The sequence below is a fragment of the Tetrahymena thermophila genome, assembly GCF_000189635.1.
Source record: "Tetrahymena thermophila SB210 genomic scaffold scf_8254543, whole genome shotgun sequence".
NCBI lineage: Eukaryota > Ciliophora > Oligohymenophorea > Hymenostomatida > Tetrahymenidae > Tetrahymena > Tetrahymena thermophila.
The window spans coordinates 165,006-182,902 of NW_002476315.1; the positions used below are offsets into that span (position 1 = coordinate 165,006).

The 17,897-nt window shown below is 23.8% G+C and overlaps 6 protein-coding genes across 6 annotated transcripts; 1 reads left to right on the forward strand and 5 right to left on the reverse strand. All coding sequences in view use genetic code 6, as the record gives it.

Annotated features, from left to right (window-relative positions):
- Positions 1-146: 146 nt before the first annotated feature.
- TTHERM_00899520 (transmembrane protein, putative) lies at positions 147-605 on the reverse strand (the record flags this gene model as incomplete). The annotated part of the gene is made up of 1 exon (XM_001021798.2): positions 147-605. One exon carries the CDS (start codon positions 603-605, stop codon positions 147-149), a length of 459 nt encoding a protein of 152 aa, XP_001021798.2.
- Positions 606-1,966: 1,361 nt separating this feature from the next.
- Positions 1,967-2,428, reverse strand: TTHERM_00899530 (transmembrane protein, putative; the record flags this gene model as incomplete). The annotated part of the gene is made up of 1 exon (XM_001021799.1): positions 1,967-2,428. One exon carries the CDS (start codon positions 2,426-2,428, stop codon positions 1,967-1,969), a length of 462 nt encoding a protein of 153 aa, XP_001021799.1.
- A 40-nt stretch (positions 2,429-2,468) lies between these two features.
- On the forward strand, positions 2,469-3,156 carry TTHERM_00899540 (hypothetical protein; the record flags this gene model as incomplete). The annotated part of the gene is made up of 4 exons (XM_001021800.1): positions 2,469-2,627; positions 2,701-2,882; positions 3,030-3,101; positions 3,126-3,156. The coding sequence occupies 4 exons, from the start codon at positions 2,469-2,471 to the stop codon at positions 3,154-3,156; spliced, it is 444 nt and encodes a 147-aa protein (XP_001021800.1).
- Positions 3,157-5,146: 1,990 nt separating this feature from the next.
- Positions 5,147-6,502, reverse strand: TTHERM_000899549 (hypothetical protein). Its single transcript, XM_012799016.1, has one exon. It carries the CDS (start codon positions 6,454-6,456, stop codon positions 5,530-5,532), a length of 927 nt encoding a protein of 308 aa, XP_012654470.1. The 5' UTR covers positions 6,457-6,502; the 3' UTR covers positions 5,147-5,529.
- A 329-nt stretch (positions 6,503-6,831) lies between these two features.
- TTHERM_00899550 (WD40 repeat protein) lies at positions 6,832-10,077 on the reverse strand (the record flags this gene model as incomplete). Its single annotated transcript, XM_001021801.3, has 10 exons — positions 6,832-6,883; positions 6,953-7,328; positions 7,382-7,749; positions 7,805-7,929; positions 7,989-8,115; positions 8,169-8,405; positions 8,468-8,600; positions 8,811-9,044; positions 9,139-9,290; positions 9,416-10,077. The coding sequence occupies 10 exons, from the start codon at positions 10,075-10,077 to the stop codon at positions 6,832-6,834; spliced, it is 2,466 nt and encodes an 821-aa protein (XP_001021801.2).
- Positions 10,078-11,261: 1,184 nt separating this feature from the next.
- Positions 11,262-15,289, reverse strand: TTHERM_00899560 (transmembrane protein, putative; the record flags this gene model as incomplete). The annotated part of the gene is made up of 2 exons (XM_001021802.2): positions 11,262-13,019; positions 13,733-15,289. The coding sequence occupies 2 exons, from the start codon at positions 15,287-15,289 to the stop codon at positions 11,262-11,264; spliced, it is 3,315 nt and encodes a 1,104-aa protein (XP_001021802.2).
- Positions 15,290-17,897: the final 2,608 nt, after the last annotated feature.

Genomic DNA, 17,897 nt, shown 5'->3' on the forward strand with positions numbered 1-17,897 from the left:
TAATTCTCTAAATTAGAATTTATTTTAAGGAAAATACTTTTATTATTTTATCAATTAAATTTCAAAAGAATATAATCTTACAAATTATCAAAAATAAATTTAAACAATATATAAAAAGTGATAAATTAATTATAAACAATTTTGCTTCAAGAATTTACAGGCTAGCCTAAAGTACATACTTAATTTTATTCTACATATTAAGGAAGTTAAACAGAGTGATTAGGTGGTATGCATACTTGCTAGATATTTTAATTATGAGGATTTTAGTTTTATTAAGGTAGTGCTTGTAAATTAACTGGTTAAACAAATACCATTTGTCCTTTATATGTTTGGCTTTGTAAATTATTTTTTATTTCTTAATTTACTTATTAGGTAGTTTGAACATGCTTAGCTTTGAATAAAATAATCAAGGTAGCTGCAGAAAATATCCAAACCTAACCTAAGCAAAAACTAATAATTTGTGGTACAAACATATTTTCCCAATTATCAATTTAAAGAGTATCAAACTGGTAACAATTTTGTTATTCTATAAATTAGCATTCTGAGGTAATAATTTCTATAGAACTATAAATCATTATGTCAACCAAATCCCCACTGGATTACATTTAACTACAGCTAGGATAATATTTTTCTAAAGCAAAAATAATGAACCAAGGAGCAACATACCCTTCATGTCTAATTAATTAGCCTATTTTAGAAAAAATTATTTAATATTTATTTAATAGATCTGTAAAAATGTTGCTTACCACAATATTTATCAGAGGACCCTATAATAAAACTGACAAACTATATGATTAGCGGAGAGTACACGATACACTTAACTACTAGCAATAAGAAAAAAAGCAAATGAGTCAATTATTTAGTTTTTAGTAGAAAGATAGTGATGATCTCAAATAAGATTGAGATGCTTGCAAGTACTATAATGCTCAATTATAGATCTTCATTATATAAATATTTGTCTCTCAAATTTTTTGAAGAAATTAATGCAGTAACTGCATAAGCAAGGAAGAGTAGAGTCAAAAATAAATATAGCTTGAATAGAGTCTTTGTATTTTATTCATAGCATTAGTTTATTTTTTTGTTTTTTTCCTAATCAAAATTTTAAATAATTACTAATCTATCAATCAATCTAAGTTTCTGTTTGTTTATTTTTTTGCTTTTTATTATTTGATTTTTAATTTAACTAATTATATAGGTTTATTTTAAATTCTGAAGTTTTGTAGATAGATAATTTTTATCTCTTTTTGTAATTAATAACATACCAGAAAAATAGACTAGTAACACTATTTTTAGTTAAAATAGACCAACCACACTTGAATATGATTAATAATAAGAATTTTAAATTTAAATTAAAAATAGAAAATAAAAGAGCGTCTCTTTGATAAATGAAAATTTGTTTGACAAACTATTTTTTTCTAACATAATTTAGCTATTATTTTTGAAGTAAAATAAAAGTATTTATGCAAACTCAAAGTACTCCATTAAAAAATAATCAAATAAAATTAGACTAAATATTTTAAGGAATATTTCGAAAATCGAGTAATTATTTGATGATTTCAACTGTTTTGAGTAAAATAATCAAGTTCTTCTATTTTAATTTGGTGTATATCTAATTTATTTTGGCTTAATTTTAAAATAGATCATTTTAATCTATACTAAATTAAGATTAAATAATTCCAAAAATTTGTACTTTTTCAACTTAATTTAACTTTCAAACATAAATCATAAAATATAAAGGATATTGGCAATGCGGCGTCAAAAATATAATTCACCATTTTATCATTTTTACACGTTTTATTAAGTACAGAATATTTTTTGTTTGTAATATAATTTTTAATATTAAAGATTTTAAAGTATTTATAATCCTCTAAATTAGAATTTAATAATTAAATAAATTTTTCATAATTAATCTTATAAATGATAAAAATTAAACAATATGTAAAAAGCGATAAATTAGATTTTAGCTTCAAGAACTTACAGGCTAACCTAACACATATTCTTAATTTTATTTTATATATTAAGGATGTTATGGAATTAAAAGAGGTGGTATTTATGGTTGCTAGTTATTTTAATTATAAAGATAAAAGTTTTATTAAGGCAATGCTTGTTAAATAACTGGTTAAAAAAATGCCATTTGCCCTTATTAAGCTTGGCTTTATAAATTATTTTTTATTTCTTAATCAACTTTTTAGGTAGCTTGAACATGCTTAACTTTGAATAAAATAATCAAGGTAGCTGCAGAAAATATCCAAACCTAACCTAAACAAAAGCTAACAATTTATAGAACAAACATATCTTCCCAATTATCAATTTTCAGAGTATCAAATTAGTAACAACTTTATTGATCTTATTAATATTTGCATTCTGAGATAATGATTTTTATAGAATTATAAACCATCATGCTAACCAAATCCCCACTTGATTCCATTTTACTACAGCTAGGATAATATTTTTATAAATTAAACTCAATGAGCCAAGCACCTACGTACCCTTCATGTCTAATTAATTGGCCTTTTTTAGAAAACATTATTTAATATTTATTTACTAGATAAGTTAAAAAGTTGTTTACCACAATATTTGTCAAAGGATCCTAAAACAAAACTTACAAGCTAGATAATTAATGGAGGGTACATGATAGACTTAACTACTAGCAATAAGAAAAAAAGCAAATGAGTCAATTATTTAGTTTTTAGTATATAGATTGTTAAGATCTCAAACAAGATTGAGATTGCTGCAAATATTATAATGCTCAATTATACATCTGTTAAATAAGAATATTTGTCTCTCAAATTTTTTGAAGAAATTATAGCTGTAATTGAGTAAGCAAGGAATAGTAATGCCAAAACTAAGTATAGCTTGAAAAGAGTCTTTGTATTTTCTTCGTATTTTTATTTTATTTTTTTATTTTTTTCTTCACCAAAATTTTAAATCATTAGCCAATTCAAAATATTTTATGTTGGTTTATTTTTTTACTTTTTATTATTTGATTTTTAATTACTATTTATGTATATTTAATTTAAATTCTGAAGTACAGTGCTACCTATAAATTACTAGACTCCCGTTAGAGAATTTACAATCGGAGCATTTTTAGATCAGTACAGGTAAAAAAATAAATATATAAAAAGTCTAAAAAGTCTAAAAGTCTAAAAAGTCTGAAAACCTATAAACTCTAAATATTTATAAACCCTGATTTTCTAAAAAAGTTCAAAATTGTAAAACTCTAAATATTTATAAACCCTGATTTTCTAAAAAAATTTTTTTACTCTCAAAATTTGAAAAAAGGTTTCTGTCTGTATTTTGATTAATTTTTGTAAAATATAAGAAATCAAATAAAAAGAAAATAATTAAGATTTAGAAAAAAAAAAATTTTCATTAGTAATATAAAAATTATTTGAAATATCACAAATCATGATATCATGATCTGTGATATTTCAAATGCAGGAACAGCTATATTATCAGACTTTTAATAGGATTTACATTGTTTACATTTTTAATTAAAATAGGGAAAAAAAAAGCAAGCCTCTTATTATAAAAGAAAAAATTCTTTAACTAGTTCATTTTTTTAAAATAAGCTTAGTACTATAATTTTTAAAATCAAGATTTCATATTTATGCAAACTCAAGTAATATTAATAAAATGCAACAAGATTTAGAATTTTAAGGATGATTTCAAAAATTAAGTAATTATTTGCTGATTGAAATCGTTTGAATAAAATAAGTAAATTTAAGTAAATTTTTTTATAATTTTCGAAAACCAAATTTATTTTTGATCAATTTTATAAAGATTAATTTTAATCGATTCTAAGTTAAGATTGAATAATTCAAAAAATTTGTAATCTTTCAACGAAATTATACATTTAAAAGTTAAACTAATTATTGATTGTCATTTATTTTACAAAAATCATAAATTTGAAGAAATATTTGCTTTTTTAAAATTCATTTTCTAAAGAAATGTAACATAATTAGTTTTTGAATGATTTAAAAGACTAAAATAAAAAAAGTTTATTAATTACCATTTGGCAAACTTTGTTAATAGATAAATATATTTTTAAGCATAATAATTTTAAAAAAACAGCATATTAATTTAATTTAAACGCAATAATAATAATTAGTTCGAAAACATAAAATCTAAATTGCCTGCTTTAAGAGTGATATTAAGTACTTAAATAAATTAAAAATACATTAATTTCTTTTACAATTTATAAAAATAATTTATTAGGAAACTAGTTGTTTTTATTTATTTATTAAATTGTACTTTATTTATGATCTAAGAAGCCATCAATTAGTTAGATCATTAAAAATTTAATAAAAAAAATTGTGAATTTCACTAATTTATCTTAGAAAATAAGATAATTGGTCTAATCTAATTATTTTATCTTCTCAATATTTGCACACTATTAAAAAAGTGCTACATTTCAAATAAATAAAAAAATTCTGCTTAGATATTATTTGAAAAAATATATATTTGAGTAACTAAATAAATATAAATCTGATTACTTTATTATTCTTTTATTAATTTTTCATCTTCTTTCTGTAAATAATCATTGATTAACTTAATTTTTAATGAATTAAATTTATATTTAGTAACATAAATATATATTTTTTCAAATAAAAACAACATAGTATACTAAGTTTATAATTTAAAGCAAGTACCTTATATTCATCTCCTATAAAAGCTAGGATCTTTACTATATTTAAACTAATTCTTTACTTTGTGAGAAAAAAAATGTTAACAACTAAAATTTTTTAGATTAAACATAAAAATAATATTAATCAAAGATAACTAATTGAAATATATTTGATAAGAAGAAATATGTTTAGCACATAGTATCTCAGAATTTATGTATTTTATGAAATTCATTTGAAGATTTTATTTTAATTTTGCTTGTGAATAATTAAAAAAGAAATAAATTTACTGATTATAAAAATAATTAAAAACCTTTAATTAATTAAAATTAATTTAAAATTAAAAAAACTAAAATAAATCTTAATATAAATTTTCTAAATAGTTTAACATTTAATTTTCACTCATCTATCTTTTTGATATAAGAACAACTGAAGCATATCGAATCAAAAATATATTAGAGCATGATATGCAGATTACATATTTTAATTATTATTATTGTTTTTATATTTTTTAAACTTCCCTACAAATAAAATAAATAGTTTATAGTTGGTAGTAGCATAAGAGATCTTGCTAATAATAAATATAATAAAAAAATAATACATTTTAAATAAAATTATTGAATTTTCAACACTTTAGCATATGATAACTAACTAACTAACTCATTCATTTTCATTCTTACAAACATTTTTATTAATAAGATAATAAATAATGCTGGTGATTTCATATAAATTGATTACAAATTTGAAGTATATAAAAAAGAAACACACTAGATGTATTATTATTACTATAGTATTTGTTATAATTCTATTATTATTACTCATAGTCTAACTAAATAATTTTCAATTTAAAGCTATTGAATTAGCAAATAAATAAGCAAATGCAGGAAAAACATAATTTTATTTTTCATTTAAGAATTTCTATTATGCAATCTAAAGAACCTACTTTTTTAATTTGGAATTCGTCATATATGCTATTTTTAAATTTCTATGAGTTTTCTTTATCAATAAATTGCTTGCATAACTTTTTAACATCTTCCTTGTAGCTGTTTTCATTGAAAGAATCGCCAGTTGTGTTTCTAGAATAGAAGAATTTCTCAATTTCTACACAAATCTTAGTTGTTTCATTCATTTTAGATTCTTCAAATCCTTTTTAGAAATATTTAAGAATACCTTACAATCCTTGATTTCTTCTATCATTTTTATAAGCAGGCAAATTATTGTTTTAAGCAGTAGTATCTGGTTTAGCTTGTTCAGTGCTTTATGTTTTCTATTAAACAGGAACATTAGCTTTTACAGCTTTTTATTATTATGGTTAAGCATTTGATACAGAAGAGTTTTCTGCGTTAGTGCTAGCAGCAGTAGGAGCTGATGCAGCAGCATTTTGATCTTAAGAAATAGATTTAAGCTTTGGGAAGAAAGCTCTGAACTTTATAAGTAAATTTCTTGCTAATTTTCCAACCAAGATTCTAGGTTCATCTTAATTTGGGTACTTAAATTATGAAATTCTGACTAATGTTTTTGTAATTCTAGTTTTTCTAATCCATTCCTTATTTATAGATTCGCATTCCTTGATTGATTTCAAAATGCTTAAAATCCTCTTTGGTTCTATTCTCTTAAATTTTTTGAGTTCAGCCCTAACTTCTAATAAATCTCTTTCAGAATCTATAACGCTCATTTCTTTCCTTTTAATATTTACTTACTTATTTATTTATTTTTCTATTAATCGCTTATTTTTATAATCACAGCTATTTAATTAATAAAATAATAATTAATTTTATTTAGACAAAAAGATTTATTTTTTAATCTTCAAAATCATCAAAGCGACAGACATAACTTTCTTTGCAAGTAAATAGCTAGCTAAATCCACTTAAAAAAGCTTAACATAGCTATATATAATTCAATAAAAATACACACATAATTCAATCCAATAAATAATCGAAATTAATTTGAATTTCCCTCACTCTTTGAAGAACTTGAATTATTTATTTATTATTTGCTTGTTTAAATTTTGATAAACTCGCTTGATAAAAACTTGATAAAATTTTTAAAAATTAAAAAATCTAATACAAAATTTTAATAAAATTTGACATAAATTTATTTATTTTTTTGAGAAAAGTTGCAGTTATTTACTTACTATAAAATAATTTAATTTTTATTATATAAAACTTCTATTGGAAAAATATAAATTAAATTTTGTTGGATGAAATCACTCCATTATTTCTCTCTTTTTAACATTCCACACTTTTACTGTTTTATCCCTAAATTAATTAAGAAATTAATAAATAAATATTTTTACTTTTTCAAATTTTCAAACAAATTTTAAATACCAAGATGCAGTCGCCACATTTTCACTTTCATCTATTGCTAATCCCCAAATACCATATGAATGTGAAAGTAAACTTCTAATACAATCTCCTTGTTCCCAATCCCAAAGCCTAAGCATACAATCTTCAGAACCAGAAGCAATAATCGTATCAGAAAGTTTAACCAAGCACCATACTGGTCCTGTATGTCCATGTAATTATTGAATAGTTTTATTTGTCTCCATATTCCAAATACGAATTGTGTAGTCTGAAGAGCCTGTGGCCATCTTTTTACCAGGTTCAATTTCTAAAATTGACCAAATCGGCAATTGATGTCCTCTTAAAATAGTTTCCACTTGAGAAGTCTATAGACTCCAAATTCTAAGTGTGTTATCTCTACCTGTATTTATAATAAAAAATGATATTCATATTCATTTTAAATTCTTATTTTACTTCCCGATGCTATCTTTTAATTTGATATGGCTTTAATGACTCTGACAAAATCATCATGACCTTAAAGTGTTTGCAAACAATTACCAGAGTTTATATCCCAAACTTTAACAGTTTTGTCTTCAGAACCACTAATCAATTTATCAGGTTCATCAGGAGGCTAACTCAATGATCTCACACCTCCTTCATGACCTGTGATAGTTTTAACAAGAGAATAATCGTTGCAATTCCAAATCTTAATCGTCTTATCGCTTGATGCACTAGCAAATTTATTATTACCAATATAAAGAACGGCTCTTACTTATTCAGTATGGTCTGTTTTAGTTGCTATAGCAGGACCACCTTTAATAGCATCCCAAATCTTAATAGATCTATTTGAAAATAAAATTAATTAAATTATTTTGTTAAATTGATTATATTTTTTACTTGTCTTCACTACCACTGACGAATCTATTACCAGGAAGAGAAGCTACAGTCCAAACAGCTTTTTCATGTTAGAAAGTGTGAATAACTTCAAGCTTTTTACTTGCCCAAATAATAACCATGTTATCCTATATTATTATTTTAAAGTTAAACAATTTCATAATATAAAATTTGTTTTTCTATTTACTTCTGCACAACTTGCTAAGTTACCATCTTGTAAAACTCTTAATTGTCTAATAGGGAATTTATGTCCTTCTAACTTCCTAATCATGTCACCTGTTTTTGGATTCCAAATTCTGATAGTATTATCAGCCCTTTTTTAAAATACATTTTTTTTTACTTGACAAAAAATATTAATTTAATTTACGATCCTGTTGCTATAGTATTATCCGTGAGCACAACCAGAGAGTAGATGAAAGAGTTATGAGCTTTGAATTTTTAGACCATAACACTCTTTTCAGGATCCCAAATTTAGACCATACCATCTCTCGAACCCGTCACCACATAACCATTTTTCATTACATCAATTGCATAAACATAATCATTATTAGAGTCAAAAGAGTTCAAGATTTCACCAGTTTTGAGATCCCAAATCTTAACTGATCTTAAAATTTAATAAATAATTTAGATATTTTTAAATTTCTTAAGTTAAAAATTAATTAATACTTGTCATCTGAGCAAGAAATAATCTTGTTATCCTTTGTTAAATGCAATCTTCTAATGTAATCATCGTGACCATAATAAGATCTTAACAACTAGCCAGTCTTTACATTCCAAAGCTTTATAACTTAATCTTAACCTATTTTTTAGTAGTAAAAACAATTATAATTTACTTCTTATTTTTTAAAGACTCTTTTGATAATTTATTTCTATGTAAAAATATAATTTTGAATAAATTAATTAGTCTTGTTTTGAACTTTTTATATTTTTTTAAGATTAATTTTAAGTCCAGTAAATTTTTTAATAAAAAAATATTGAAAGTAAAAAAGATCTTTATGTATTTATTTACCAGCTGAAAGAAGATTGCCGTCAGGGAGTGGTTGCAGTGCAAGGATGGTTTTTACGTGACCTGTGAGAGCTTTTTCAAGTTCATTCTTTGCAGCACTGTAAAATTTGATAACGTTATCTTTAGCAACTACAATATTACCATCAGGCATAGTAGCAATAGCATTCAAGTTTTTATCGAATAAATCTGTTGTTTAAGTGCACTAGTGAGTTTCTGTATCCCAAAATCTAAGTGTCTCTTTAAGTTAAATAAAACAACAATAAATTAAAAGCTGCAAAATAGATTATTATAGCTTATAATTTTAATATTTTTATATGAGAATGTGAATTACTGTCTTTTGAACAAGAAACAAGAGTTCCGTCATTTAAGACAGTCATATCCATAACATGGTCTGTGTGACCAACATACATCTTCAACATTTCAGCTGATCTTGAATGCCATGACAAATCTATCATCTTGATATCATGATGCTCTAGTAGTTATCTTATTTATTTATTAATTTATTTATTTGATTAAATAGATTTTTAAAGTTTATCTTCAAAAATATTTAGAACTGAAGCAAGTGCTTGTTGAATTTTATAATTAAATGATTGATATAAAATTTCTACTTTAGCTTCTCTTTTATGTATTCTAGAATTTCATCTTTTATCTTCTTGAATTTTGCGGTGTCAAACACTGGAAGCTTTTTAACCTTGTCTTTTATTTCTAAGCTTTGGATTGAATTGAGACTTGTGTTTTTCAATAAATCTTCACAAAGATCAGAAACGTTATCATACATATTGCCAGGACATTTTTCAATTTTTTGCTTTGTTGTTGGATCCTTTCTGTTAAGGATTTAATTTGTTTCTTCGACTGCATTATCAATGGCATCGTACATTTATTTATTATGAATTTTAAATTTGTCTTGTGCATTTTCATAAACTATTTTTGTCAGTTTCATTAGATCTACAAAGCTATTTTAAACTACACTTTCGAAAGCTTTCCTGTCATCTAACAATTTATTTTAATTTGCCTCTGTTGCAGCATATAACAAATTTTCCTTCATAATTTTATCTCTTTGATCTTCAAGATTTATGTAATTTTACAAATATTATCTAATATTCTACAAATTCTTCGCATGATGTGAATGGGAAGAAACCATGCAAGTAGCACAAGCTAATCTATCCTTGCAAGTACCAATATTACAAACATACATAATTGGTTGGGTTTCATGACCTTATTTCTTGCACTTTATGCTGAGCATAAAATTTTCTACTGTTGGTGATGTCATCTCTTTCTACTAGCAATAAATATATATATTCCTTTACTTAATCCTCTAACTTTATATTGGGTTTTATTATAATTAATTGACTGCTCTTTTAATTAATATTCAATAAAATTGATTATTATATTTATAATTATTAAATATTCTCCTCTACTAAGGTATTGTTTATATCTAACTAATTATCTAATTCTTTTGCCAAAAAGTATATGTAATCATTCATTCTCTCTAAAATTCACTGATATTAATTATTTAATCATCATAAAATATCTCTCATCTTATAGCCTAAAAATTTACAGCTCATCATATCTCATATATCTCATGGCTAAATAATTACTGAATATCCAAGATATTCAGTTCAGTCCATTCATAGTATTCAAAAATCCCATTATAAATTTTTCCTATGATTTACTAAAGTTATATTCACATATATACATATATATATACATATTTTCAATTACTGTTTTTTGTTTGCTAGTTTTATGGCTCTTAACCTCCTTTGAGCTTTACTGACCTTAATTTTTTAGAGCATCATTAAATAATGTTAAGAATTGATAAATTTACTTGTTTATTATAATGATTAACAAATTTCTGGCTTTAAAAATAAAGATAATTTTTAGAATATTTTTTAATTTAAAATCATATTCTATTTTACAAATTTAATTTTTTTAAAAGATACAACTAAATAATTTAATTATTTATTTATTTTTAATTTTAAATATTTATGGTTATATTTTTATTATATAATTCAATTTGTTTTTTTATTAAATTCTTTAAAATAACAAATTAAATTTTATATTTAATATGCAAAAAACTTAAATTTTTTTTTGTAAGCATAATTTTGTTGCCATTTTTTTTAATTATTACCATAATAAATTTTAAATTATAATAAAAAGAAGCAATTAAATAAATAAAATTATTTGTTAGTAACTATTAAATATTGTAATACAAATATATAGACAGACAGACAGACAGTTTAAATAAAGTTAGGAAAATCATTATTACCTAAATAGGCAATTTTTTTTATATTATACTATTTGAAAATGATTATTTAAATGGTTAATTTGATTTATTTATTTATTGGTTATTTAGTAAGTTTAATTAAGATATTTTGGCCATAATTATGATTTTTAAATACAGGGAAGTTAAATAATTTAGTTATTCGAGTTTTTATTTATTAAAATATAATTGGTTCAAATATTGTTGATATTATTATTATTGTTTGTTGCATTGTTGCTATTTATCATATCTACAAGTTGGTTTATTGTAGGTCTAGGTATAATATTACTTTTACGCTTTCCCTTGAGGGTTACGCTTTTATCTTAGGCTTATACTGAGGAAGAACCGTTGTTATTGTTATTTGAGCTTCTTTTTCTTCTTTGTTGGGTTTTATTTGAGTATTTATTAATGACATCTGTAACTTTTCTTGTAGGAATACTTGTCAATTTCGTGGGACTTCCATTAAAACTGAGTGCTTCTAGCTTATCTGGAGATTTTAGAGGTGTTATATTTTCCTTTGAACCTCTAGTTAAATCTACGGCTGTTCTTGTTTTATTTATTTAGGCTTTAATTGTTGTTTAAACTTAGATTTTGACAAATTTGCTTGAAGCAAAGCTATCTCCAACACCATCCTCTTACATTTTTTTTTCGCTTTACATCATTCTTTAAGCAATAATATTGTTTCTATGTCTTTAACTAAGATTTTACAAGCTTCCATTAGCACTTTCTTTTATAAAATTGAGACAGTCTTATGAACCTTTGGGCACTGTATCATTTTTTTAGTTTTCAGTTACTTCTTAGACTTAATTAATTAAAGAATTCTATGAAAATACTAATTGCTGAATTTAATGAGGTAAGTTGTTAGATTCATTGATAAAATTTTATTTTTCGGATTGTTGTCTCTTTAATTGAGCTATTTCCGAATCTTAATTGATGCAATTGGATATGTTTTCGATATCACTGTTGTTGCTTGGTCTTTAATGAGTATTAAAATAAGATTTGTTCCTGTTATTGTTGTAGTGTTCATGATTCAATTTCTTCATGGATCTTGCTTCCTATATTTTGCAAATCGAATCCATAAATCTTATTGAAGATTATTATGATAAGGAATTGTTGCTTTAGATTAGATGATTAGGATTATTAAAACTGTTTTAATTACTTTTGTTATTTGCATCGTACTCGTTACTTTAAAATTTACTTAAGTGATTTACAGTTTAGTAAACTTATTTTGGGTTAGGTTCATCGTTAAAGCTTTTGATTGCATCACTTTCGGAGCTTTCTTTTCTTCTTTAATTTATTATTTATTGTATTTTGTTTTATTTATTGTAAGAAAGCTATCTTTAAATATGATCAAATTGCTAATTGTTATGGTCTTCATTTTATTAATTTTAAAGTACACATTATTAATTAGGGTAAATATTATTTTAGTTACATTCTTCATCTTATTTTGCTTGAATTTAACTTTGGTATTTTACATTTTAAAGTTGAATTTCATTATCAGAACAAGGAGAATCAGACTGATTTTCATCAGATAGATTTTGTTTAGGGTAGATAAATATGAGCAATACTACATCATAAATGAGCTCAAAAGCTAAGAAAATTGCATATAAGAATCCTACATAATGAATATAAACTTTAACAAAGCTAGCATTTTCAATTAAATAAGTATGTAACGACTAATCGCTTTTTATAAATAAAATGTATGCTATTGATGTAATTTCGCATAAACGAATAAGCCCAGGCACAAATTTCAAGATAAAAAGTTATCTGTTAGTCATGCCTTCAAATATTCTGGCTATATTCCATCTACTTACTTTAATTACTATTCCTTGAAGACAAGAAACAATAATGAGCATAACTTTTTCAAAATATGTTTTCGAGACTTCAAAACAGCAATTTATGATACCAATGATAATAACTAAAACAATCACAGCTGCGACAAATAAGACTTCCTAATTAATTAATTTAAAAGTATTAATTTTTTTTTTTTTTGAAATAGATTTATATGTAAATTTTGCAGCGCTGGTTATTTAATTAGCTAGTAAAATAATTCGAATGTACGTTTGCTGCTTTTCTATAATCTGAATTTATTAAAAAATTTGTTTTCTTCTATGTCAGTAAATTTAAATGAATGCATAAAACGATGAATGGCTGAAAAATGGGGAAGTATTTTATTTTATTAAATGATTATTTAAATTTTTTGATAAAAATCAAAGATTTTGTTTGAATGATTGTATCAGTAAATAAAATAATGAAGTAATAGTTTTTTGATAAAATCTGAATGATCGGAATAAATCAGAATTTATTTAGTTAAAGGTATTATTTAAAAAACCAAAACCAATTTTATTAAATTTTTTACATGTCTTTGATTATTATAGCACTTACATATCAATAATTGCAAATCTTCCCATTTAATAATATTAACTTAATTATTTTTAATTCGGTAATATCAAAATCTTATTATCAAAAATTCTAAATAATGAACTAATTTTTTATTTCATTCATTCATGTTTGTTTTTCTTTCTAACTTTTTTGATGGACACAATTCATTCATTCATTCCTTCAAAATCAAAACGAATTATTTTTAATTTTATAAAATTAGCTATTAAAATGCGTTAGCTCTGTAATATTTTTTATGTATGTATGTATTTATTTATTTATTTACCAGTTCATATACGAGCAGGATAGAGTAGTTGCCAAAAAAGTTAACTTGGTGAGCTATGCCGAATAGAAGGGCTCGTATTGAGAGATCTAGAAAATGATGATAGAATGACAGAGAAAAAAATATGTTATCTCTCAAAAATTTGAGGAATGTGCAAATAGTGAAGGGGATTTAGCGAAAGAGTAATGATTGCTAATCAATTTTTTAAAGTTCATATTTGACTTGTGATGCTTCCTCGTCTTCATCATCATCATCTTCGTCATCGTCGTCTTTGAAACAGACACAGCAGAGGTCAAAAAAGTTAAAAAGAAACTAAATTGTATCATCGAATAAATCGGTACTGAAGAAAGTCATGTGAAAGGCTAAGTCAAATACCTAAAAAAAGATGTAAACAAAGAAAAATCCTGAAGTCAAATCTATGGATGAGATCCAAGTAGTTGATTCGAAATCTGTAGTTTCTCTTTGGTCAGTTTGAAAGAGAGCTAAAGAAGTTATAATTACACTAGAGAAACTTTAAAAAAGAAGAGCAAGGCGTTTTTTACGTAAATTGTTTTCATTAAATATTTTGATAAAATCTGAAGACTGTACATAAAAGGCTTAATAAGCCTAAGCATAAACAAAATCCAAATTAAAAAAACTTAAAATGACAAAGATTACTCCCACGATTTTACGAGGAAAAAGAACCAAAAAATAGTCGTATTTTTTAATTTAATAAACTATGTAAACGAGTCCCACAACTATTGAAATCAAATTAAAAGAGAGCAAAGTCCAGGCAAGTGACTGGTTAATCTATAAAACTATAGCAAAGTTAACCCATTAAAGTATTATCTGTATTAAAAATATTATGGCAGCACATAATCTGATAATTTGCCAAAGAGTGCAGCATTATTTACTTTGCATGTTGTTGTTTGTCTAATTGCTAATAAGATAATTTTGGTTATATTCTGCTGAAATGCTATTTGAAATTGATGGCTTTTTATCACTGTTATTATTGTTGTTGTGATTATTATTATTATTGCAGATAACGGTTTGTGAATTCTAAATTAACGCATTCGTGTATTAATTTTTAGAACTCTGATCATGCACTCCGTTCAGATTTTGATATTCAATTTACGAAGGGTTATTTATATTATTATGAGCTTACAAAATTTCCATTGTTTTTAAAGAAGATATTTTTTGGTGTTAATTGGCTGTGTTATCTTCGTCGTTAGTTGGCTAGGACTGCTACTTGATTTGTGACTTTTAGCGCCATTGAGAATTAGTATCTGGGATGGACATTCTATTAATTTTAGCTAGTGTGTATTGCTCCTCTAAGACAGCCATGTGTATGCTGTTTTGATTGGTTTAATTCCCTTGGTAACTCTCTTACAAGATTGCAGCATCATAAATAGGAGTCCTGGGACAAGATGTATTTTATAGATGTTTTTAATTGATAACTGGACTGTCATTTTGAAGGTGAATGTTTTCTGTATGGCTTTAGATGTTGTTTGCTGGTGATTTTGCATCTTCCTCTGGAATTTATTAAATAATTTGTTAGTCATTTGAAGAAGATCTATTCATCTCTTAAAAAAGATTTTTTTGTATTTGAATTAGAAATCAAGATATAAGATAGTGCTTATTTTATGATTTTGAAGTAGTAAGCAATGCTCTTAATCTATCTAGAAAGAATAATTAAATAACTAGGTAAAATAATGCAAGCAGATATTAAAATATATTCGTCAGTGAGTGAGATAATAGCTTTGTTGCAACGAACTAGCGTATAATCTCAGCTTCAAAAGAGATTGCTGGTAATCCAGTTGGGATATGCAGTACCTATCGAGAGCTTTGCTAAAAATTTATTTTAGTTTATCACTTATTTGTGAATGCTTTTATCTTCCTTTTTTTTGTTGCTTGATTAAATTATTTGATATTTATTCAAACTGTTTTGCAATTAAGATAAAGCTGATATTTTTTTTGGAATTACTTAAAATTGAAGATTTGTGGATAATTAAAAAATATACTGTGAGATGAAAAAGTGCGTGCGTGCTTCTTGTTAATATTTCTTTGCTTGCTTGATTGTTAATGTAATTTCAATCAATCAATTAATTAATAAAATGAATCAATTAACTAATTTTTTTTTTTATAATAAATACTTATCTAATTTACTTTTTGTTAATTGTAATAATGATAAAAATAAATATTACTATTTATTTTCTGATTTTATACTTAATCTTGAATTTTACTATGAAAAAATGAATCAATTCAATTCAATTATTTATATTTATTTACTCTGTATGTAAATCCTATTTTCCTGCAAAGCTTTCCTCTACATTACTCCTCCTTTCTTCAAATCCATAAAATTTTTTATGATCAAAATTTAAATATTTATTTAGTGATTTATTTATTCATTCGCTTTAAAAGCAAACAATGGCGTTCACAAACAACTTTTTACTAAAAAATAATAAAACTAGCCAAAACAAGCAAACAAACTAAGAATCAATTAATAAATAATTTAAAGAATACAAACCGTAATTTTTTACACTAAAATTAAATATTTTGATTCATTGAAAATAGCATGTAATCCAATATATACTCACTATTTAAATAATCAGTAGATGATTTTTTTAATTATTTTCTATGAAAATTTTAGTAACACCATAAACTTAAATGATAAGTAATTACTTTCTTTTAAATTATTAATTAATCATCATTTTTCTATCAGCAAATTTAATTATTTGTCTCACGTTTTTTCTAGGCAAAGATTACTTGATTATAGGCTAATGCTATTTATTCCTCTATATAAAAAAATTACATTCCAATAAATTATTTGTAAAATTAGTAAAATTTTGAATATTAACAATATTTTTAAAACTTTTTCAGATCAGAATCCAGTTAAATCCTTAATTTAAAATGGTAGAAAGCAGATAAAATATTATGTAATGATAATACAACTTTAAAGAGAGTAAGCAATATGATATAATTATTAAAGAATAAAAACTAAAAACTCAAAGCAAACATAGTCCAACAGAAAAGTTACTCTAATAAAAAAAATTAAGATATAAACTTCTTTCGTCTTAATTTTGATAATCTTTATTACAGTTAAAGAAACACAATTTTACAAATGAAGGTAAAACTGTAAAAAGAATGATTGATTTACTATGATTTAATTATTTCTAAAGATTATCAAAGATAGATAAGTAATCTAATCAAACATCGACAAATGATGCAAAATCTATTTTCAATCACTTGAAAGCTACCAAAATATTAATTAATTATAAGTGTAAAATTTGTATACTGATAATTACGAAACAGTATATCTCAGATTAAAATCAAATAAGCAAAATCAAAAAATTGAGAAGTAAAACCGGTTGCTCAGCAACTAATTTTAACTTCTTAATATTTCTTGTTAGTTATAGCAACAAAGAATAAATATTTTTATCTTGAAAAATATCTTTTTTTCACAAAACTAACTGTATAAATTTTCATATTTATTTGTAATAAAATGAAGAATTAATTAAAAATAATTTCTCAAAGCAAGCGAAATCTAAAAAACAATAAACATTTTAAGATAACCATAAATAAATAAATAAATATGTATTAAAAGGTAAAGTAATTTACAAAATTTTAAAAATAGATACTTCTAAATACTAAATTATGTAATATTTCATTATTTTAAATATAAAAAACTACCTTGATAGAACGAACAATAGCCTACTTAATTCTTTCACTTCTTTTTTTATTCATGCTTTTATACACAATAAATACTTTTTTTTGAGTGGTTATTACTGTTTTTCTTGTTATTAATTACTATTATAAGAATATTATTCTCTCTTTATGATAAATTATTGTTATTATAATTAGTTATTATTTTATTGTTCATTATTTTTATCACCAATTTTGACTATTATTATCATATTAAAGCTAGTTATTTTCTTCGCTTATCGTATTTTTGAAATTATTACTATATATAAAGCAAAATATTCAAAGGCTAATTGATGATTAGATGCTGCTATAGATATTTAGCTATATTTGATTACCTTATTTGTTTTTAATGCGAATTTTCTGGATAATATTCAAGTCTTAGTCTAGTTTTACATTAGATCGTGTAAGTAACATCGGTCAGTAAGGAAGTAATAAAGGATTCGATACTTAAATTTAAGCTGGCTGTTGTTATAAAGCAATTACATGC